Consider the following 24648-nt stretch of genomic DNA (forward strand, 5'->3'; position numbering starts at 1 on the left):
TAATGTACAAAAGAAAGATGTCCAGTGCATTTATTACATTTGACTGAGAAGAGAAAAAGTAAGACTACATCTAACACCTTTCCTCAAACAAGTCAGAGCTCACCAGATACACAACTAGTTATCTGATGATAGGATTATTTACACTAAAATGACACCCACTAGGATTAAAAGGTTAGGAAAGCTCAGAGATTTATGGCTATGATGTCATGTTCATAAGCCCCGCCTTGCCTTATGGATCAACTCAGAAAGCCAATACTTACTCTCATCTTGTTCAGGAGAGATTCCTGGTTACTTTTGCTCCCAACACAGAGAAGCAGATTAGACAGATTAGAGTGATGCTGCTTGGAGCCACTGGCAGTCACTCGGTGTGAAGTGCTGCTTTTTGTTCAGATTTTTTGTTATGCTACTCAAGTGATGTATTATTGATATCTGGTCGCGAAGCAAGAAGAAAATCAAAGAAAATGGCAGACCAGCAAGTGGTGGAGACGTTCCTTGATAACAACCCGCAGGTTGCCAAGGCATACTTTGAGAGGAAACTGAAGGCTGATGTAATAGGGGCTGCATTCACAGAAAAAGTGGATATCAAACATACAGCCTCTTTCAAGGATGCTACCCAGATTGTGGAGGCTGCATTTATTTATGAACTTGTGAAAGAGTTGCAGAGCTCTGTCCCTATGGAAAAATCTTTGCATAAAGTCCTGCAAAGAATTGCCTTGCTGCTGATGGCAGACAAGTGCAGCTACTTCAGCAGCAGGTCCCGAAATGGCACTCCAGAGCTCTCCACTCTACTCTTTGATATTACGCCAACCTCTTCTTTTGAGACGAACCTGGTACACCCTGATGGAGAGATTGTGTTTCCTCTTGACATGGGGATAGTTGGTAAGACAGCGGTGTCAAAGAAGTTTTTCAATGTTCCTGATGTGAAACAGGTGAGTTGGAAAGTGAAACCTCTCAATTAGCAATGAAGTTGGAACTTGGAGTTTCTTCAAGTATCAATCAGCTATCACAGTTGTGTACTGTTCTGCAGATTTAGGATTCTGACTGCTCAGACTGTGTTAGTTTCATGAAAGAAATCTCTTTAAAGAGCAGCATGACTAAGCTGGTAATACTATTAAGTAAAACCCCTCTCTTTAATTGTGGTTGTGGGGATAGGGGATTTAATTTACATGACCACATACATGTAGAGCAGATGAAAGTTGTTCAGATGTAAATAAAATCACTTGGACAATTATTTTCATATTGTTTCAACTAGTGAAAAATCACATCCGTATAAGGGTATTACATTTTGCGATAAAAATAAAGGATACACTTTTGTATCCTTGATTTTTTTTAAAAAAAGTTTAATTCATTCAAGAGCCAGTAGGTCTAGCTATTTCATTGTTCATTGCTGCATTATGTAATTTCAAAACACAGACTGGTGAAAATGTTACCAGGGTGTTCTAAGGCAAAATGAAACTAATTACTATAATTTTCCTATTATTTTGTTACAGTGAAAATGACATGTAGGTACAATTAGCCAGAATATATTAATCTGTAGATTCATGCTTTTATTAAATGCTAAAGCGTAACTCTTGCCAAAATGCAACCTAGGGTCTTTTTGTGAGTCAAACTTTAGTTTAAAAGCAAAATTACGTCGGAAGCGCCACTTTTAAGATTGATCGTATAATCGTTTTCGGGTCAAATGGCCTTTAGAATGGAATTGCTAGGGCCACTACTATATTGATGCATGATCGCATCAAAATCGCTATTTTTAAAACACTAAGTAGGCTCGACACAATATGAAACTTTGATCAAAGTATCACTAGGGTCTCTACACATGAACTCGAGCATTGAGAATATTGTTTGTGTACACAGAGTTTACTCTGAACAACAACTCACTTGGTCTTTCCGCTCGCCACCATCTTGCCAGTCAAGAAGTGAGTTCAAAACCTTTCTTTTTAGTACAAACTCTGTTTGACTCGGGTAGGGGAGACCGGGGCTGGTTGGAACACTTTTCACTCTCGGCTATATTTCTCCGTCTTACAATGCGTTGAAATTGTCAAATTGTGATTAACTGAAAGCTTGGGATCTCAGCTACAAAATGTATACATTCAATGTCAACAAATTATCCCTTGTTTTGAGTTATATATGATTAAAGTGCTGTTGTGCACGTGTGCCAACCTGCCCCATGCACGGGGTTGGTTGGCACATGTAGTCGGGGTTGGTTGGAACACCTATGTTATAGTCCTTTGCAGTACCCCTTTTGCTTTTGTTTGAAGTGCTCATCTATATCACTGTCTGTAGGGCTTTGCTGATGTCTTTCCTATGTGTTTTTCTTCAGTAGGGCCCACCGTCAAGACCAATTTGGTCCCTACCGATTTTTTTTTACTTCAAATGTTTAAAAATGTCTGAAATGCTTCCAAATGTAAAACTATGTTCAGTAATTACAATAACAATGCTAAAATAAAGATTGATGATGTTTTATGTGTAAAATACAAAGTTTATAGATTTGTCACAAAATAGCCATAGGGAATGTATGTGCCAACCAACCCCAAAATCAGTGTGCCAACCTGCCCCGCCCACATTAGGTCAAACTTTTTTGCACAAATGCTGTTAGCCTGCTAATATCAGTCACCTCAGGTTTTCAAACTTCATTTTAAGATATAGATGAGTCCCCTAGCAGTCAATTATAATGAATATTTTTTTTTATATCCCTAACTATTACCCTTCTAGGATGTATTTAGTGGGAGGTGCATATTCTAAGTTTTGACACTACAAAATTAAAATGTTGTTCTCACCTAAAGGGTTAATGACCTGGAGACCAGTTACATACGTGAGTTTACTCTACTCAATAAGGCCGTCAGTTTAGTGTTGGAATTTTGTTGCAGCTCCCTCTAGTAGCCTGGATATTAACAGTGTTTCAACCTGCCCCTGTTCCAACCAGCCCCGGTCTCCCCTACATTCACAAAAAGACCCTAGGATGCGTTTTGCCGATAGTTACGCTTTAGATATGAAATGTTGCACTGTAGAGCTAAATATGTCTCATGTGTTTTGCAGAATTCAAACTTTAGTGACTTTGTGGACAAGCAGACAGGATACACTACAAAGAATGTTCTCACTGCTCCCATTGTAAGTGGGAAAGAAACTATTGGCGTTGTGATGGTCCTGAACAAGCAGGGAGCCAGTGAATTTTCCAAAGCAGATGAGGATGTAAGATGCCAACTTCATTGCGTGACCCTCTTGACGTTCAGCAGCTGAGCTAGTGAATGCCTCAAACAGCATATTCTTAATTTTTGAAGTTTTTTGTTTTCACATGGTCAATTTTATCCACTGTTTGGTGATGCATGTTATATTCCAAGTGATAAATCATGACCTATATTATGAATTAATTATTTCTTCCAATTAAATGTTCAGATGTTCCATGTGGGTATACACATAATTATTATAACATAACAATTATTATTTGTTGTTATAATAATGTGTTTATTACCACTTGTTTTTGTCAGTCTTTTTGACATAAAATATGCATAAACTTTTATTTGATATTCATTATGGCTGTCTCACAGTACATGAAGGGTTACGATGAGTTTCCAGAGATCTTAGACAGCTTCCTGTGCTTGACCTGGAAAATGGAGTGAGACAATAATTGGAATATGCAGTATTATCTGTGTCATGTTACAGAGGAAGTCTGGCTTTAGTATGAAAGCCTGGCTAAAGCACATTACACAACTATGCTATATTTGGTGATTGTACTATCCCATGCAGCGATGAAAAAGTAATTTATAGATGCTTCGTTATGGCCCATGTAACACTATCAAGTATTATTTTACACCACATGCCTTGCGGCTTTCATTACAGAAATTGCATTCAATAGTTTAAATTGATTGATTGATTGATTGATTGATTGATTGATTGATTGATTTAATTGCAGCTCTTCAATAAGTATATGGCCTTCGCCAGTGTGATTGTTCTTCAAGCCCATACAGCCTACATGCACAATGTGGAATCCAGAAAAAGTCAGGTACCTGCAGTAGTAATATTTAATGGTGTGGTTTATACTTTCTATATGCCTCCATTGTGGATTAACTCACCACTTTGAATTCAAAGGTGCTCTTGTGGTCAGCCAGCAAAGTGTTTGAAGAGCTCACAGATATTGAGAGGCAATTTCACAAGGCGTTGTACACTGTCAGGATTTACCTCAACTGTGAAAGATACTCCGTAGGTCTCCTGGACATGACCAAAGAAAAGGTTTGTTCACGGAAAACAGGAATGATTTATTCAATATATAACCTCAATATACTGTATATCAACACAGTAAAAGTTTTGAATGGTTATTTATTTGAATCACTGTTTATGCAGGAATTCTTTGATGAGTGGGCAATCAAACTGGGAGAGGAGGAACCATACAAGGGTCCAAAGACACCAGATGGAAGGGTGAAAAAACTCAAGTTTCTGTTGCAAGTTGCCTGTTTTGTATATGCAGGGATAATTCACAGCATTTCTGTAAAAAAAATTTTATTACCCATTGGCTTTTTCTATACAGGAGGTGAACTTCTATAAGATCATTGATTATCTCCTGGAAGACAAAGAAGAGATTAAAGTTATCCCGTCAGTAACCATTTTATTGACATTATTTTTAGTTAGGTTTGAAGTAAATTATTCTATTCAAATCCAGTGTCATGCTATTTATTGCATTTGGTATTTATTGCAGAACTCCAACACCAGATCACTGGGCACTGGCCAGTGGCCTTCCAGCATATGTCGCGGAAAATGGCTTTGTAAGTGCTTACCCTTTTTACATCTGTGTTTCTGTTTTGTCCTGTCAAATACATTTCTATTAACAGAGATATTTCTTTGCAGATCTGTAATATGATGAATGCCCCTGCCGATGAATACTTCACCTTTCAGGTGAGAAATTGAATAATTAAGGGGAAGTTTTTGTGGTGACAGAGCATTGAAATCTGCCTTGAACAGAGTCCTGACTCAATTTTTGGAGCTAAATCTAACAGATACATGTTCTTTTTCAGAAAGATCCCGTAGATGAAACTGGCTGGAAGATCAAAAATGTGCTTTCACTTCCAATTGTCAACAAAAAAGAAGAAATAGTGGGTGTTGCCACTTTCTTTAACAGAATGGATGGTAAGCCATTTGAGGAGAATGATGAACAAATAACAGAGGTAATTCATATCTCATATTATGAATGCTTTCTATGTGTTATAATTCAATAGGACTGCTACATAAAATTCCCCTGTGACATTTTAGGCACTCACTCAGTTCTTGGGGTGGTCAACACTGAACACTGACACCTACGATCGCTTAAACAGAATGGAATGGAGGAAGGACATTTCTCAAGAGATTCTCATGTACCAGACCAAAGCCACCCCTGCAGACATGCAAACAATCCTGGTGAGCTATGCAAAAATGGATATAGGGATATATTGGGTCATGTTTTCCGCTTACATATTTAATGTTTTATCATTAATCAAATGGATACTATTGAGAATGCAAGGGAACATCATTATGATGATCGTTTTCTGTCCATGTGTGCAGAATACAAAGGCGAAGTTTGACAAAATGCCTGAGGAATGTGATCAGAAGGAGATGTACAAACTTTTGGTAAGACATGTATTTGTTGCACTACAGGTTATCAGTTACACTATCGGGTTATTTATCTAGAGTATACTCAATTTGTTTCTCATCTGACATGTATGGTGTTACAATGAAATAACATTGTAACCATATCAATATTGATATAGCACTTCTTAGTTGACTTAGTTGGCCATGATGTTATCCTTTACCAATCCCACTCTCACTCGTGCAATATTGCTTAATTAATTGATAGTTACAATTCATTAAGCAGTAATACCACCCGTTGCAGAATCTTTTCCTGCCTACAGAGCTCCCTAAATGCCAGAGTTTTCTTCTTCTATTTATCTCTTTTCATTTACATAAGGGATCATAGGGAAAGACAAACATAAAGAGAAACATAATATGCCAAACTGAACACTGACCACTGCTCCATCCTTTTCACCCAATCATCCTCATTCTTTTTCCTCTGACAAAATGTCATGCTAGAAAGTTATCTTATATTTTGAGATTCAGCCATTCCCCTTGCCAAGTGAGGATTTAATAAATACTGTAGATGATTAACATATCTACAGTATGAGTTCATGGAAGATATACACTGCCTTCATTGACAGAGAGCAGTACACACTTGTTGAATTCTGAGTGAGTTTCACCCTGTCTAGTTTGTATGTACAGAGCACTAACACCATACCCCAACACTATACCCCATCCTTTACAGAGGTCAAGTATTCCTGAGTGTAAAGATGTTGAACTACTGGAATTCCGCTTCAGTGATTTACCCTTGCAAGAATTTGATCTCATCAAATGTGGCATCCGCTGTTTCTTTGAGATGGGAGTTGTAGAGAAGTTCAAAGTACCTGCGGAGGTATTCTATGGCATGTTTATTATTCTATTAGTTTTGTGTTCTCATAAAAATGTTGAAGTGTTGGGCATCAACATACCAAAGAATGAAGTAATATTTATCATGATTAAATGTTCACAGACACTAACAAGGTGGATGTACACAGTTAGGAAAGGCTATCGTGACATCACCTACCACAACTGGAGACATGGATTCAATGTGGGTCAAACAATGTTCACCCTCCTAATGGTGAGTTAAATGTGTTTTAGTTAATATACTTTTGTAACCTAAACTCACTTGCTTTATTCTCTTTTCCATAAACTTTATACATCTGTATGATGAACTGGTCCAAATTTCTGCCTCTTTATTTCATGAAATATAGAATATAATTTAGAATAAACAGGATTTAAATAGGATTTTTTTTTTTTTTTTTAAATCTTGGAATCTGTGCCTTTTTCCCCATCAAATTGTTTTTTTGAACATTCCATTACACAGTACATCAGTATTGTCAGTACTGCTTTCAATGGTAACATAAACAATGGCCCAAACATAACTTTTGTCAGACCTCCGCAAACAATCAATAATAAACTCAGCTATGGCAGTGAGCAAAGGTGCAGCGGTCCTCTGCTCTCTATACATTTAGTCTTATAGAACTATTTAATGTTACCTTGTTGTTGTTTGCTTTGCTTACAATGACCATAAAGTCTTTCTTTGTTTCTTTGTTTCTTTTTTTCTAAGAGTCCCTCTAGCGTAGACTATTTCTGATAACAAGCTAAATAAATAACAAAATAATAACTATAACTTGATTTGCACAGCAGTGATCCATGGCTACAAGCATTAGGGATCCAGAGGCCTATGTCTGGAATATTTTCCACACAGACTTTCAAATTTAGCCTTATTTGCTTTTAAATACTATGCAAAAGTTGCAGCAGGTGACAATGATATTTTTTGTGTATCTTTTTTGTGTACTATTTGTTAGGTTTTTGCATATAACTTCTAAAGAACTTCTCTCTTTTCTCTCTAAGACTGGCAAGCTGAAGAAGTATTATTCTGACCTAGAGGCCTTTGCCATGGTTGCTGCTGGATTTTGTCATGATATTGATCACAGAGGAACTAACAATCTGTACCAAACAAAGTACGTCACATAGTCATTTATTTTGCAACCAATAACCACTGATCCCTTGCCTTCTGTAACAGATTTAAAAACACATATATAATCTTCTACCATGTCTTCAGGAGCGCGTCTCCTCTGGCTAGACTGCATACTACATCTGTGATGGAGCGGCATCACTTGGAGTTCAGCAAGCTCATAATGGAAGATGAGGTGTTTATATACCCATCCCACTAAAAGTTGTGACAACCATACGTGATTTCACTCATCTATGTTATATTCTTGTTCTTGTGAAAAGCTTAATAGCAAGTGTTGATAAAGGTTGACACTTCCTCCTATACTTTTAGAATCTGAACATCTTCCAGAACCTTCAGAAGCGCCAGTTTGAGACTGTACAACATCTCTTTGATGTATGTATCATTGCCACAGATCTGGCTCTCTATTTCAAGTAAGTATTGGCATCATTATGATTTAGACACACATTTATTTTAATAATTATTTATTCGGAGTGTCTATTTACACCCCTGGTATGAATAGCCTTGGCCACACAGCTGAGCTATTCACACCCTGTGACATAACAACAAAAAGACGTTGCTCACGTGAACAAAAAACATGGCGGACATTTGTTTTTTCGCCAGCAGAAAGTGAAAAATTCTGAAAGGTTGCGGCACTAATATCTGTTCAGAATAAGTTTTAGATTGAAAAATTGTGTTTTGTTTTCATAATCTTGGTTCAGTGAACACATACAACCATCAGTTTGTTAGTTAACAGAAATTTTGTGAATATGACGCTCAGGCCTATAAACTATAAGTTTACCTGCAAACACTCTGTAGTTGTGGAAGTAGATAGTACAGTGGTCACAGACATGGTTTAGCACGTGGGAGACCGGGGTTCAATTCTGCATGATGCATTTTGGCAGAGTGAGTGTGCATGTGTACCAACGTCTCTGGAGAGAAGGCGCGCAATTTGAACAAGAAATCGGTTCTCAAACGGAAGTTTTGATTGCAACAATTAGCTAGTTCACGAGGTTTAGTTTACACCAGTGTGTAAATAGCATACATTACTATATACACCAGGGTACGAATAGCATCCACTTCTAACTATACATTGATGCAAACAGCATACCTTATTCAGAGTGTCTATTACACAGCTGAGCTTTTCACACCCTGTTACATAACAACAAAAACATGTTACTTGTTTTTTTTTTATTATGACATTGTGTGATCAATATGCCAGAATAAATGCACAGGGGTGCAAATAGCATACACTGATATTTGTACCAGACGGGGTATTAATAGAACACATTGCTGTGTGCACCGGGGTACAAATAGCATACATTGATATTTGTACCAGAAGGGGTACTAATAGAACACAATACTGTGTGCACCGGGGTACAAATCGAATTCACTTCTAATTGCACCAGGGTACGAATAGCATACACTGCTAATTGTACCAGGGGTGCAAATAGCCTTACCCTTATTTATTTAGCTCAATAATTATGTTCGACTGATATTTACTAGTATGGTCTTTTTTCACCAGGAAAAGGACCATGTTCCAGAAGATTGTTGATGCCGTGGAGCCAATGACTGATGAAAAAGAAGCTGTCAATTACATTGCTAATAATGCCACAAGAAAGGAGATTGTTATGTAAGTACTCTTATCTGAGAGTTATTTAACCTTTCTGAATTATATCCATAATCAGTTGTGCTATTTGGAAATGGTAAGATACTGTAAGTGGAATGTACAGAACTGAATATTTCTACATTGGCAGGGCGATGATGATGACTGCTTGTGACTTGTCTGCTATTACTAAGCCATGGGAGGTCCAAAGCAAGGTATGCCCCCATTTAAACCACATTTTAAGGCAAATATGGATATAAATATGTTATGTACACATGATTTGTCTCTGCAAACGCATACCGTACATATCTTTCTCAAAGATGAAATATGTCCTCTGGTGGCATGGATTTGTGGTTGTGAGTTCCTTGTACCACAGCTACTTTATAAAGCCTATGTTAATGTAACGGATGGCGGTTAGCTTAGCTGTGTGTGTGGAATCAGAGCCCTTCTAAGGAGAGCCTCCCCACTCTCTATTAATCCCATACAAACCGAATTTGGCTGCAGTTCACCAGAGTTCACCTAGATGGCGATCGCGGGCGAGTCCAAAATACATGGGGTCCTATGGAGCTACATGGCTACATTTGTTGTTTTCACCTATTTAACAACTGAAACCCTCAGATTTTATTTTATTTTTCGCAAAATGGATATGGATTTTCAATCAAAAGTGAAATAATCCGGGAGTCATGTCCTTTCGTTTTCTTACAGGTTGGGTCGTTGTTGCCCATAACACGCTAGCATTGATGCTATGCTATGCTATGATCATGCTAATGAATGACGTCATTGGCACGTTTGAAAGACTTTTTAGAACAATTAAGTGACTTTAAAAAATATAATACTCAACCAAGTGTATTGTCTTTGCCTCCCCTTTCGAATACAATATTCAAATTACTTGAAAAAAATGATATCCCGAGAAAAGTGGATTTTGAGGGGTACAGCTCCATAGACCTCCATTCATTCTGGACTCGCCCGTGAGCGCCCCTAGATGCAGTACCACACCGGAAGAGTTCCGAGAGTGAAGGTTCTCCCCTTATTAGACATTCTCTGGTGGAATGCTGGTAAACCTCACTCCCCGACGCCTCAAGAGTGCTGCTGGCATGAAAGCTAGTATCCTGGGCTTTCAGCTCGATTGTCAGCTCACTCGACTCCCAATCCGAAGTGCTGTTGTTTCGTGGGTTTGAGTCGGGGCGTGTGCAGGGCTGAAACGCGCAGGTTGAACACAACGCAGGTTACATTAACACCACGGTTGTCAAACTGGGGTACGTGGACAGATTTCAGGGGGTACGCGAAAAAAGATATAAGTCATATGCCTTTTAAAACGTTTTCTATATCCCACGTTGGTAACTTAACTTCCGCAGTTGCACTGCACATTAAAAACTTAATTTCTCCGCATTAACAAAATATTCGAGAGTGGAGACAGAGAGGGTAAATTAGTGAACGTGCTTGCAGATTCAAACATGCGCTCTTCCTCCAAGAAGAGGCGACTCAGAGCTCAAACACGCGACAAAAAAATGTCGTTCAAAATCTCATTCAGGTCGGGACTAACTAAGCTGCCTTGACACGAGCGCTTCCCTATGAATAACACAGTGCGTCCATTGCGCATCGGGTGCTACCTGGGCCTAGGCTACAGATAAAAAAAATTTTTTTAAAAATCTTGTTTTTCACGTCAGTTCGCGCCCCACCTGGCGCGACCAACAGTTTGAGAAACGCTGACTAATGAACATTTCTTGACGAAGCTGGCCTATCTTAGCGATATATTTGGAAAGCTCAATGAGTTAAATCTTCAGTAAAGACAAGCACCATTCAACAAAACGATTGTGTGTGAGATTAGGTGCAGATCTATTTAAAATCATTATATTCAGCACATTTGTAGGCCTATCATATGTTGACTATTGACAGTGATGCCAGTAACGCGTTACTTACGCGTTAGTCTATTTTTACCACTTTTTTCAGTAACGAGTAATCTAACGCGCTACTATTTACAAACCAGTAATCAGATTAAAGTTACTTATCTAAGTTACTGTGCGTTACTATTTTTGTCATTTTCCTTAATAAAAAGATATATTCTTTGCTTTCTTCTTGTCTTGGGGATTAATGTCATGTAGGCTATGCTCACGTTTTCAGCATGAAGACAATTCACGTGCAGCGACACAAACGAAAACAACAATGGAGGGAGAGAGAGAGATGCACATTTCATCAGTCATTACTTTGAGTTTGTGTCAGCTAAACATGACAACATTAAGGTACATTGTACATTCTGTGCTGGCGACAAAGTGCTGTCTAGCTAGACATCCCAAGTCTCCCGAAGTTTTGGGAGTCTCCCACATATTGATAGCGGCTTCCTGACGCCCGCAAATTACATAAAATCTCCCGGAACCTAGAGCGAACAAGAGCACGCAAGCCAGACCGGACTTCAAATCAAAGATTCTAGAATCTTTGCTTCAAATCGCGTGTGCATAGCTTAATGCGCACACAACGGAGAGGGAGAGAGAGAGGAGTGGTGCGTTTGTGCCTGAAGCGCATCCAAGACAGAGAGCATCCTGGTCTGTTTTGCTAAATCAACCAATCCGTTTTCAGTGTAAGTGCTTATATCTCTTTTCTCCCAAACATAATTAATCAGTTCAGTCAGTGTATCAAGGAATAGAAGCGTCATGGCAGCGTCAGTGCCCCTCAAAAAGGAAGATTTAAGACCCATTTCACATCAGACTACACAAAAGTGTACCCAATTGTCTTAAAAGATTAAAACATAATGATAATCTTGCACACTGCACTGTTTGTAACAGCAACTTTAGCATTGCTCACGGCAGGTTAAATGATTGCAAAAGACTTGTTGAGGTGAGTTTAACAAGTGTAATTTCATTTGCATATTACTCAGGCCTATAGGCTACAAGATGGCTAGTTGCCAAGGCTACATGAAAAAAAATCTACATATTTTACTATAACAATTTCTATCAATAGGCCTTCCTTATTTGGTGTACTTAGACATTATTGAACAAACATCTGAATTTCAGTATCTAAGTAGGTTAGGTTGGGATGTCTGCTATACATTGCTGTTAAAATGCACTTCCAGTATAGTGAGTATTTGCAAAACCGGTTATCATTTTTATGTTGAGGCGTTGGGGGTGTTGTCGGCAGCTGCTGAAAGTAACTAATAAAGTAACTTGTAATCTAACATAGTTACTTTTAAAATAAAGTAATCAGTAAAGTAACTAAGTTGCTTTTTAAAGGAGTAATCAGTAATCAGATTACTTTTTCAAGGTAACTGTGGCAACACTGACTATTGATGAGATTTGTATCATATGTTTATGATCCTATTCACTATTCTCGACAAAATTGATAAAAATAAATATTAATAAAACAATTTTAAAAAAAACTTGTTAACAATTGGTGGTGTTGGGGGTACTCCGGAATACCATAATGTCTCAGGGGGTACATGCCTGTTAAAAGTTTGGGAACCACTGCATTAACACATACACATGAAAATATCCAAATATTGGATTTACAGTAAACTTAAGTGATAAAACTTTACATTACCAGCTTTGGTAAAAGATTAGTTCATACCTACACTGTTTTTTTTAATGTAGGATCTGTAACGCATTCTGTAATAACTTGACCAAATGTAATACATTTTCACATCATTATGAAATAACTGCCGCATTTTGTAATAAACTGCTTGAACACAATTATGTTATACATTTTACCGCATCATGTAATATGTTATTACAAAATGTAGGTGTTGCAAAGAAAAATGGATGTAAATGTAATTATAAGGTGCATTATGTAATAACCAACCAAAATTGACATCTTTATTGATAAAAACAGCATAGCAATGTGTATTTTACTCAAAATTCAAAGTGTTTAAATGTTCACTTGTTCAAATGTACGTTTAAGAAAAGGCTATTCAGTTAATCTTGCTTACATTTTCCAAATTAAAGACTGATTTGTGTTCTTTCTGGATTTAAATGGCATTCAGAAGGTCAATGATAAAGTCCACGTTCCATGTTTTCATTTCAACCTACAGTAAATGAACTAGGTGGTGCACGCGCATTCACGTTACGAGTAGGCTATGTTCGGGAAACATTTGGTAAAAACAAACATACGATCTTAATATGAATCGTAGAAAACCCTTGTAACATGTGCGTGTATTCATCGTTATGGGGGAACCAGGCCCGGTACAACCGTCACAGAAAGGGGTGGAGTCCTTGGGCTCTACATTTCCGAACATGATGAATGATACCGACAGGATTTCTGTAGGACATTCTACAGTGGCCCAAGATATAAAGTTCATTGAACAATATGTTTTCCCAATAAGTGTTCTAATTGTGTTAACATGGTAACAGGTTTTTGTAAATTCTGTGAAACCCTGTCATCATTGAACCCCTAAATCTGCATCATCTCTCTTTTAACAGGTTGCTGTCATGGTTGCATCTGAATTCTGGGAACAAGGAGACCTTGAGAGGACAGTGCTAGACCAACAGCCTATTGTAAGTCATTTCCCTGTAACATGCTGCTATGTATTATTATTGCCAATGAAGTTTACACATTCTTTGTTTTATAGCCAATGATGGACAGAAACAAGGCTGATGAACTTCCGAAAATGCAATGTGGTTTCATTGATTTTGTGTGCTCATTTGTTTATAAGGTAAAAAGAATACTTCTTAATTCTTATTTATTTGTTTATTTAAAAAAGTTATACTTCTTAATTCCTATGTATTCATTTATTTTTGAAAAACTTTTTTAAAGTGACCTCATATGCTTCCGCAGGAATTTCAAAGATTTCATAAAGAAATTTCGCCAATGTTCGACGGAATGACTAACAATAGAGCGGAGTGGAAGAAGCTGGCTGATGTCCATGAAGCGAAGGTCAAAGCTCTAGAGGAGGCACAGAAGAAACTGGAGGGTGCTGGTGAGGGTGCTGATGGCGGTAGGTTCAGTCGTGCTACATGAAAACATATACTGTATGTACATTACTTCTGTTCATTCAATGTTCATTTAATCATTCTCTCCCTGTCTGTCACTCAGGTGAAGGTGGAAAATCAAAGACTTGCTCAGTATGCTAGCCCTCCCATTTCAGAACATTCCATCATTGCCATTCCATCTGAAGTGAAGGCTGAACCTTTCCACTGATCTGGCAGGAAGATCACAAGCTGGGACCCTTGCTATTTATGTGAATACTCCTAGTGTGACATACTGCAAATAATCTTAGAAAGTATACTTCATATTTATTTTTTCATATAGCCTGGTTTAAGGAGGTAATACATTATTTTTTGACATACTAAAATACATGTATGACACTGGGTAGTTGCAAATATTGCCAAATGTTGTCATATATACATTACACACAGTAACTCAGCAGAATCAGAAAAATGTGGAGTGGTCTCTTAATTTTTGCATTTTCATTAGTTGTCAGTTATAATTATTAAAATTAAAAGAAATAAACATTTGAAATATATCAGTCTGTGTGTAATGAATGAATATAATATACAAGTTTCAGTTTTTGAATGGGAATTACTGGCATAAATCAACTTTTTGATGATATTCTAATTATATGACCAGCACCTGTATACAGTATATTTGTTTATTTCTTCTTTACTAGAATATACTGTGTGTATATTTACTAGACTCCTATAATGTAACATGTTGGTAGATCACCATCAGCAACTGCATGTAAAGGTTAAATAACCACAAGTTATTATACTCTTCAAGTTTGATATCTCTTCATTTCATAATATATGAATGATACAATTTACTGTAACACACTATGTCTCAGTTAAACAGATACTTTTGTCTACAATAATATGTGCTATGAGGTAAAACACCTATCATCAAACTTAAATGTATGCAGCAGAAATAGTTCATCATCGTGGTAAATAAATCACACAGCCTCCTGCACAACTTTGCTGGCAAATGTGAATGTAATTGCCTCTTTCAACTTTAAACAATTAAAAAAGGGAAATAAGTAAAGTGTTTCTCCCATTTTTTTCATAAACTTACAAAGGCTTCAAATGATTTGACATAATACATTAAGCATTGACCAACTGAAGTTAACCTTTGCATATCTTCCTGCTTGATTGATTGGCTGTGGATTGCTAATGGCTCATATTTGTACATGAATTAAACATTAATCATATTGTGGATAGTTGGAAAATCTTCAAAAGGCATATATGCCGCTCTAGTTTTAAAAGGCTTGCTATTATAGTTTGAAATGTAACGGTAACAGAGGTTTACAAATGTAAGAAGATTTGTCAGGATTGGATTTTGTTGTAAGCCTGCTTTGAAGATCCAAAAAGATTTAGTTATTAGGGACCTGGCTTATGGACAGTGAACTGTATGTACTAACTAGTGCCTGTCACCATGGGCAGAGCTATAAGTAAACTCACAATGGTTGAAACAAACAGCATAGTATAATGTATACATCATCACGTTCATTGATAAGATATCACTATGTCACTGTTCAGATGTCACATCATCACAGTTTACCTTTCGGTGAATTCATAAATGTCAACCCCCCTTAAACTGTATCAAACTGTTTAATCTTTTCAATAAGTTTTCAAAAAAGAAAAAAATACTGTAATTTCCAGCTGCATTGTATGATTACATTCAAAAAGTTGGATGGGAAAATGAGATGTGATGATATTTATACCACAACACAACCAGGTATTATCAGTGTAATCCAATCAAAATGACATGCTCATTCATGACACTATTACTCAACATTGCTAAAAGGATTCAGTTTGTTAGAAATGACATACACATCTGTACCATTTAACATATTTGATCACGTATACCACAAGTTAAAGACATTTTGAGATGGAAAGTTTGTTTGGTGTCCCACATGACTTGAATGTAATAAAGAAACTTCATGCATACATTTTTGTGTCTTCATAAAAAAATAAAAAATAAAAACGCCCTTACAAAGTTAATGACTGAGATTTTGACATTTTACAAGCACTCACTCTTCCTCTAATTTCTGCATAGTGTTTCACAACAGGTAGTTAGGGGATGTTATAATTACAGTGGCTAACACCTGTTAGGCTTTCTGAATAGCATAGGCTGGTTTTATATTCTCAGGAGGGATTATACTTGTACAATAAGAAGATAAAGGCAGTGACACATAGGCAAGGCCTCACAAGGGTAAATCTCTGGTGTCTATGCAGTGTCAGAAAAGTGATTTTACATGCCATCTAATTCGCTTGATGTTGATAGGTTGGATTACGTATCCTTAAGTGCAAAGAGAAGGGAATCCTCATGCTCTGGGCAACTATGAGGAGCAGTGTTTCAGATTAAATGAGCAACAAGAGTACCAAGAGTTGCCTTACATCATTAATTAATACGTTCTTTGTATGTCAACTTATCCATGCTTATACTTGATGTTTCAAACACTGCCTCCTCAGTCATGTTCTGAATCAACCCTTCAGTGAAAGTCTGATATTCAAACAGAAATATGTCAGATGATTCTTTAACACAATTTCACATCAGCCGTTCAGTGTGCGCCCAAGTCCTCTGTCATGCACAAATTACTTCAATCTTTCATTTTTGACACTCCAAAGACTTGTGCTTGCTTTGCTCTTTGCCAGCTTTAGCCTGAGTAGAGGCTTAACTCATATCATCAGCACACGGGAAGATTTGTCATATACCGTATGCACATGTCCTCAAAACATCCCACTTAAGACCTCCTAAGTATGGGGATTCCCATCATCCTGTTACACTTGTTTCTTGGTTTCAACGTGTCTCTAAAATTAGGATATTGACTACAAAAACGTAACCAATCTCTTGTTACCACTCACCTGATAGAATGAAAAGTGTAATTTGTATCTACAATGCTGTATTTGGTGCTGGATAACTGGAATACAGCGAATACAATATTGGGCAACAAGTGCTTGGCAATAGAATTAATACACCAGTTCGCATCAGTTATGGAGCTGTGTGTTACTACAAGAAAACAGTCTTGTGAATATGAATATGACAAATAGGATCTTATGAAATCATTTAGATTTAATGTTTAGTGCAGGGGTGTCAAACCCATATTTGTTGGAATGAGACCTTGTGGGTGGGTGGGGGGGGGGGATTGTCATGGTCATTATACTTTTTCTGCATTGGTGTCAGAGTGTTATTTTATTTGATGATATCACTTATGAGCAAACAAGTAGGCCTACAGTACAAATAATATACCGGTACTGCTGTCATATACTGCTCTTTCTCTCTTGAAATGCCCTATTCCATGTTAGTTTTTCAGCTTCTTCGTTCCTGAAGATGGTTTGTAGTGCTAGGTTTAATCAATTTATCATATCATAGAGATATTGCTTATTACACATTGTTTAAGACAACTGGATGTGAATATCTTTTTTTTTTTTTCTTCCTTCCCAAAACATCTGGCCCCTGGGCCTTATGTTTGACACCCCTGGTTTAGGGATTTACAAACAGACTCCACAGTTGGTGGAAAGTACCAGAAATGAAGGCCAGCTACATCCATCCAAGTCTTAATTAGGACTTGTGTAAAAACCTGTGAAGATTTGCTGCTGATGAGTAGAGAGAAAATGAGTTGAATAACGCTTAAAGATCTATTTAAAAATCTATCAATTTCTGCATATACCACACATAGTACAACTGTGTGTAGCAGCTTGTTTTACTACTTGTTTTCTTTTCCTCTTATTTTGAACATTCCAATCTCACCCGAAACCTCATAACTTCATTCAGAGCATACTCTTTAATATTTTTAACTTCAGAGTCTGTGATTTGTGTAATATTCTTTTTATATAACTTTCATGGCGTAAAATATGTAGATGTCATGTTGAATCATTTAAACCATAAAATCGGATTTTTATAACAATTATAATTTTCTCACACCAGCATTGATATGTAGTTAGTCATATCCTTTAGTTTAAGCTCAAAAACACATGTAAATGTACCTCTTATAAGCCTAACAGTTTGAAGGAAAAATGTGTGAAACCTGTAAAAAAGTGTTTAAAGACTAGCCATGCAAAGTAGGTGATGATAAAGGTCAATTTTACCAGTTTCATATGGCATTTATAAATGATAGTTCGGGAGGAGCGTGACCAAATTTGTCATGCCTCCTTCTTCAGTCAGTCTTATTTATACCTGCAGCTTAACTCCGCTGGCAGCCCACCACCTCCCCTCATGCCTCCCGTCTTCCTTAGTTAAAGAATAACAGGGTGTATGGCGGAATCCTGCATTACTCCTGCCTGCGCAGTTGACTCCTGCACGATCCTACAAAACACTTCAGGACCCTGGCCTCGGCAAACATGCTCTTATTGATGCACCCTTGTGAATTCTTCAGTAATCAGTAATCAGTCCTTATCCATCAACAAAAGATACCTCTGTTTTTCAGAAACTTTAGTGTTTGTAAGTACAATTGAAGTGGAATTTTTTTTTTTTATTTTTTTTTTTTGTTAATGGCTGTTGCCAGTATTTTGATCCATTCAAACTACAGTAAACTACAGTATGGAAAGTAAATAAAAGTTCTGCAACATTTATAACATCGGTTTTCCGCAAATGTATGAAGACTTAAAAATACAGCATTTCAGGAATTTCAGGAATACCATTTCACTCTAATATGTATCCGAAATGAAAAACAAAAACAAGAACTTTGAACCTGACTATCCAATGTTAAGATTTCTGTACTTGAAATGTATATGCAAATGATTGCATATTTCATTAGATAATGGGTAATTTACATATTGATACATAACATTTCAGAAAAGTTGCAATGCAAAAAATATTGACAATGTAAATAATCAGCTGTGGAAGTTTTGTGGGGAAGCCTATTCACCTGTAAGATATCCCTCCATAGACATACAATGGACATAAAGAGGCTGATAAAACATAAAAAGCTACCCCAAATGCAATGCTATCACATGTTCTAATTCTAGGGTGGTTTACCTTGTCAAAAATCACTATGAGACTTATTCCCCTTGAATGGTACCGATTGACCAAAATTAGGGGTCTCACTCAATATATATATGACATATGACAGTATGACAGTGACATCTTGGGAGGAAATTCATGCTGTGATGCTTTCTTGCCGTTTTGTACATACAATATGGGGCGGTGGTACAGTAGCCTGAAAGTTGTCGGTTCAATTCCCGGCTTGCACTCTTGTGCCCTTGAGCCAGGCACTTAACCCCAAGTTGTTCCGGGGACAATGTAATCCCTTGTAATATAGCTGACATATGTAAGTCACTTTGGTCAAGAAGTGTCTGCTAAATGTAATGTAATGTAATTCAGTTTTTCCTGCAGTGCAATTTCATTATAGAGATTCGCCTGAAGGGCACTCGCTCTTCTCCCACCTTTGTTCAGACTACAAAATAAGGTTGTAGCATGGTCTTTTTTCTTACTTGTCCAGCCCACTTGCAGCTCTTCCTTGAGAATGCCAGTTTCACAGTCTTTTCTTATGAATGCAACCATAGGCTAAGCTACATTTATCTGGGTTCACATATATGATCAAAACTTCCCTGTTTCTGCATGATGTCACAACGGGTCAACTGGGGCAAGAGGCCTGTTAGATCACCTGCCAGGGAGGTTTCTTCCTTACAACTCATATTAAAGTCTAGCTCTCTTTCAAATTAAGTGGTATCCAAGACATAAAGTGTATATGAAAATATATGGTTTATATAGTTGAATCAGTTTTCCCTTCATGGTACAGACCAAAATGTATTATGTGTACACTTTCTTCACCTAAATCCATAAAATACCATTAATTTCAATGGGAAATTTACTTAAGTGGTCTACCAGGTACAGTGGGAATGAGTTTATTTCTTGTTAACATGACTTTTCTTAAACTCTGGGACCAGGACTACAAGAAAATACCACTTAAAGGGATATTTCACCATTTGGGGAATTACGCTCATTTTCCACCTCCCCTCGAATTAACAATTGATTTTTACCTTTCTCCAGTTCATCCAGCCATTCTCTGGCAATACCACTTTTAGCTCCAGCCTAGCATAGATCATTGAATCGGATTAGACCATTAGCATTTCGCCCGCTAGCATCACGCTCAAAAGTGACTAAGATTTCCGGTAATTTTCCTATTTAAAACTCGTCTCTTCTCAAGTTAGAAAGTGTAATAAGACTAACTGAAAATGAAACGTGGCGATTTTCTAGCCTGATTTGACTATACTCTCATTCCGGCGTAATAATCAAGTTACGTTGCGAACATACCATGGGCGCAGCAGCACAATGATATCATGCAGCACCTGAAAATAGTCCCTGTAGACTGCAACTTCCAGCAACAAGTTTGAGCTGCAACAGATTATTACGCCGGAATGAGAGTATAGTTCCATGTCAAATCCTAGAAAATCGCCACGTTTCATTTTCCGATCACAGATTTTTCATACTAGAGCCAAATAGAGCATAAAATGAAAACATTTAATACCTTTATCATGGTGTGCCAGTTAAAGGAATAAACAAAGAGGTTCAGCATTGCATTCAACTGTGGCTATTCATGAAAACAGCAACATTTCAAAGTGGCTTGTTTGGTCTTGGTGTACTGGTAGCTGCAGGCATTGTCCTGTGCTGGCAGCTTGTAATCCTCACATTCTTCACACTTCAGGCACCTACCCCTCTGCACACCACGTTTATCCTTCATTTCCTTCTTTCCTGCAGGGTAGGGGAGTAAAATAAAGGCCTCGCGCTGTTGCTTTCGAGTGGAGAGACTGAGGGTCCTGTAGAGGGCACTAGCAAAGATTCTAGAGCGAAAGTGATTTCTGGCACCATTACGTACTCTTCAAATATCCTTTCGGTCCTGGTGATTATTTGTGAAATTGTGCAGGCATTTTAAGGAAGGAGTGGTAGCATGCAAGCTCCCAAATTGACGCTCGTCTGAGAAATTGCATTTATTAGTTTTGGATGTTCATCTTCGGCAGCTTTACCTATATGCTAAAATATACAATGACTGAGGAAGCCTAGTGACGAGTCCATAGCAACCAGTTCATGTGTTGAATTTGTTATTACCCAGTTTGCTTTGTTGAATGGTCTCAATGTTTCATTTCATGTGAATACTAGTTTACTAGAGGAGTAACTTAAATCATGTATGTCATGGTGTAGAAAAACTGGCTATCTGTACATCTTTGCCAAATGCAAACCAGTACAGAAGGCATCAATAAATAGTTGGGGAGGGTCATGCCAATCATTATGAGAAGGTCATCAAAAAATGTATTGCTGGTGAGGGGAGGGTCACGTCTATTTTGACTAAAGATCCCAAAACTCCTCCAGTAGCATATAATATAAATCTATTAGATGTTATGGGCTATGAATACAATTATAGATCCTTGTTTATTTTTTCTGTGAATATTGTGGACATTGGGCCCTGCACATGGTTGCAGCAGCTTTCTGCTTGGACCCCTACAATAACTTCGTTTATTTTATAACTATTATCTGCTAAAAATCCTCAACAAGCAAGTTGACACATGCTCATTAACCCCACTTTGTTCATGCAGCAGCCAGAATGAGAACAGGCATCAAATCGTTTTCTTTTATTTCTTCCAAGTTTTAATATTGTTTATCAGAGATGGAATCCAAAATGACTCATTCAAACTTTTTTCAATGGAAACTTCTTGTTGGAATGTTTTCATTGAACATAAGTAAATTATGTAATATTACAGGTTCTGAAATGATCTCTAAATGTCCTGCCTTCAGTGCATGTCTCATTCCAGGGAGTTGGTCAGGATGGGTCATGATTGAAACAAAAGGAGCAGATCTAGCACAATGCCTCTGAAACACTATTTGCACATATGAATTCCATGTCCTAGAGGTCAACACCCTCTTTTAATTCCTGGTTGATTATATTTGTAAGGGTTTGGAATGAATCACTATGTCAACTTTACTGTAAAAGACCCACCAGTGAGTGGACTAGAAACAAGAGCCTTGAAAAACATCAACCGCAACTTATTTCTTCAAGTGCTCATTTCATTCCCATTTCATTCATCCTTATTCACAACAGAAACGGAAACAAAATGTTTTTATCATTGCAAAGCAGTGTCTGTCTTTCTCTTTCTCTCTCTCTCTCTCTCTCACACACACACACACACACACACACACAAACACATACACAAACACACACACATTGAATATAATAAATACATATTGTCAACAATTCTTGTAAAATCTAAACTGAACTGGAAAAAAAACATTGTATGCGATGTGGTGATCAAAGTAAACCTGATCAGCAAGTTGTACAAGTGAAACAGGGCTTTGTGAATACAGTACATCACTTGCTTACAGAAAACAGAGGAGTGATAATAATAAAGATAACTGATGGGCATGTCTTTTGGGAGTCTGTATGAACATGTGATAAGAGTCTCATCATCATCCAACTTGCAATTTCACATATTTCAAGTAATTTATATACAGTACAGTTTGTTTTGCATGTACAATATGAACATACAATGTTTCTTATACAAGAATAAAATAAAACTTATCTGTTAGGGCACATGGATAAATCTTTAGAAATTATAGCTATTATACAGTAAGCATAGATTTTTTAACAGATATCAGAGCAACTATACAGTACCTGTGGGCGCAATGCATAAACTTGTAGCATAGTATAACCATAACAAGATTAAGCGTAAATGAGCAATTTCACATGTTCACCTATACAAAAGGAAAAGCACGTTTGGTTTGCTCCTTTCATGGCCATTCAGTAGACAAAACTCATAGTTCCTAGGAGGTGAGTGACATTATTGCCTGGATGGTTGTCTTGTCACACACTGCAGGAAACAGACTGGAGTACTGAAGCAGGCTGTTAATAAACGAGGGTTGAAACTGAAGTGTTTCTCTTCCATCTTCATATTTGTCAGTGGACAAAGACCTCCACTATATCCAGATATAGACATACATCGTTATCTTGTGTCCAAAGTATGTTGATCTAAAGTGAGTAGATGCTCATCTGATCTAACTAGACCCCTTTCGACCTGCAGTCAGATTATTTTCTCACCAATTTTCAATCCTTTCACAACTTTAGCTCATTTGCGATTTTGCAGGCAATGTTCTTAAAGGCAATGGATGTACCAGATATTCTCTTAAAACGCACACCATTAAGTGAGAGGCGGGGCAGCTTGCACACCTCCATTTCCCACTGGACAAGGCTATCCTGCCGTGCATCACCATGGACACAGAAGAGGAGGAAACGCTCACGCTGCTCATAGTCGCAGTTATTGGCATCCAGCACCTTGCGAATCTCACGCATCATGTCCCCTGGGTCCATAGAAGAGGTGGTCTTCATGCTCCAAGTGAAGCGCAGCGAACGGGGCTTGCAGTCACGGCTCTCCTCTTTGGGCTCTCCAGACGCACTCCTGCAGGGGGAGAAGGAGAAGGGGATAAGGGACAGCCCAAGACTATTCATCATGACGTTGGCACACAGCTATGGAAGAGGCATATCAGTCAAAATGCTAAGTGTCATTCATAATGTCTATGTTCATTATAGAAGGGGGCCTGAAGGGCCTCAAGTAAAGTTACTTTCATAAATTTACATTTCAAAGGTGTCAAAAAGAGTACAATGACAGAGGGGGCATTTGCAATTTCCAAGGGGGCACAATTCTTTGTATTGCGGAGGGGGTGGGGTGGGGGTAGCCTAATGTTATTTGCAACCGCATATGTTGACAAGTGAAACAGTACTATTATTATTAGAGATGTTTTTCTAATTACATAATTAGAGCCATCAATGTATATCAATGTTATCTGACAGACGTTCAGAACATAACAACATTGTAGCATATGACTGAGGACGCTTTTAGCTTAGTTACATGGCAGTAGGCTAAGTAAAATAGTTTCCAAGCTAAGGTTCATTAGAAATTTGGGATTTCTGCTTGACAACGAGACAGATGGAACTAACGACTGGCCTTTGGCCATACCAACCATCCATTAAGAACTAGTAACGTCAGTTTGTCCTGCAAGTTGAGAAATTAGTTGATAAGTGGCAAAAGAAGTTCTAAGTAAGTAGTTCAGAAGGGGGTACTGCATTGTTTTTATCTTAATCAAAAATTGGTGGGTGTCTGCAATGGGTTTATTATTTAATGGACATGAAATATATGGAGTATAGATTCAACTATACAACCGACATGTTACTTGATGATTTATTTAAATGTATAACTGGCGTGTATCCCTGTTTGGATTTGGAAGATTTAAAGAAATCTCCAAAGATCAACAGCCTCTGAGGTCACATAAAAAGCCAGACTGGTCAGAACTGCTCCAAGCATAGATGGAGGGGAATCAATGAAAAGGCCTTTACCTTGGAGTGTCCGTTCTGCCACTTGCTTCTCCTTCACTTGGAAACCTCAAAAATAATAAAGAGATTTTAGTTTAGTACACACATGCACGCACGCACGCACGCACGCATACACACACACACACACACACACACACACACACACAGAGGTGAAATTATGCAGGCTAGAAGGGACAGGTCTGCAGTGCAATAAGTGGCTATCTCTGATTACCATATTAGGAAAGAATGGGTGCTACACCTGGATCCCAGCATCGTACAGCAATTATTTGTAAA

General features: G+C 37.7%; 2 protein-coding genes across 2 annotated transcripts in view; one reads left to right on the top strand and one right to left on the bottom strand.

The window, feature by feature from the left end:
* Positions 1 to 461: 461 nt before the first annotated feature.
* On the top strand, positions 462 to 14360 carry LOC143124820 (cone cGMP-specific 3',5'-cyclic phosphodiesterase subunit alpha'-like). The gene is made up of 22 exons (XM_076286511.1): positions 462 to 929; positions 3037 to 3189; positions 3911 to 4000; positions 4087 to 4227; positions 4339 to 4413; positions 4523 to 4587; positions 4691 to 4757; positions 4840 to 4887; positions 5007 to 5156; positions 5242 to 5385; positions 5530 to 5595; positions 6284 to 6430; positions 6548 to 6655; positions 7432 to 7541; positions 7643 to 7730; positions 7865 to 7965; positions 9057 to 9164; positions 9289 to 9352; positions 13544 to 13618; positions 13693 to 13776; positions 13899 to 14058; positions 14157 to 14360. Exons 1-22 carry the CDS (start codon positions 462 to 464, stop codon positions 14192 to 14194), a joined length of 2550 nt encoding a protein of 849 aa, XP_076142626.1. The 3' UTR covers positions 14195 to 14360.
* Positions 14361 to 21641: 7281 nt separating this feature from the next.
* Positions 21642 to 24648, bottom strand: part of LOC143124039 (serine/threonine-protein kinase MARK1-like) — a 42847-nt gene continuing 39840 nt past the window's right edge. Inside the window, exons 17-18 of the mRNA XM_076285295.1 lie at positions 24379 to 24423; positions 21642 to 23443 (exon numbers count right to left, since the gene is read on the bottom strand). Coding sequence (XP_076141410.1) covers positions 23101 to 23443; positions 24379 to 24423 — 388 coding nt within the window. The 3' untranslated portion in view covers positions 21642 to 23100. The remainder of the gene's footprint in view (positions 23444 to 24378; positions 24424 to 24648) is intronic.

This window comes from Alosa pseudoharengus, unplaced genomic scaffold, assembly GCF_046254945.1.
Source record: "Alosa pseudoharengus isolate Yale_2024_CS ecotype anadromous, Long Island Sound unplaced genomic scaffold, YU_APseudo_1.1 YU_APseudo_1.1_scf_15, whole genome shotgun sequence".
Taxonomy (NCBI): domain Eukaryota; kingdom Metazoa; phylum Chordata; class Actinopteri; order Clupeiformes; family Clupeidae; genus Alosa; species Alosa pseudoharengus.

Bases quoted from the DNA above. Each gene is read 5' to 3' on its own strand.
- LOC143124820 (XM_076286511.1), top strand. From the start codon at position 462: ATGGCAGACCAGCAAGTGGTGGAGACGTTCCTTGATAACAACCCGCAG. The intron at 4,001-4,086 runs GTACCTGCAGTA...TTGAATTCAAAG, and splicing joins TGGAATCCAGAAAAAGTCAG to GTGCTCTTGTGGTCAGCCAG. The intron at 6,431-6,547 runs GTATTCTATGGC...AAATGTTCACAG, and splicing joins AGTTCAAAGTACCTGCGGAG to ACACTAACAAGGTGGATGTA.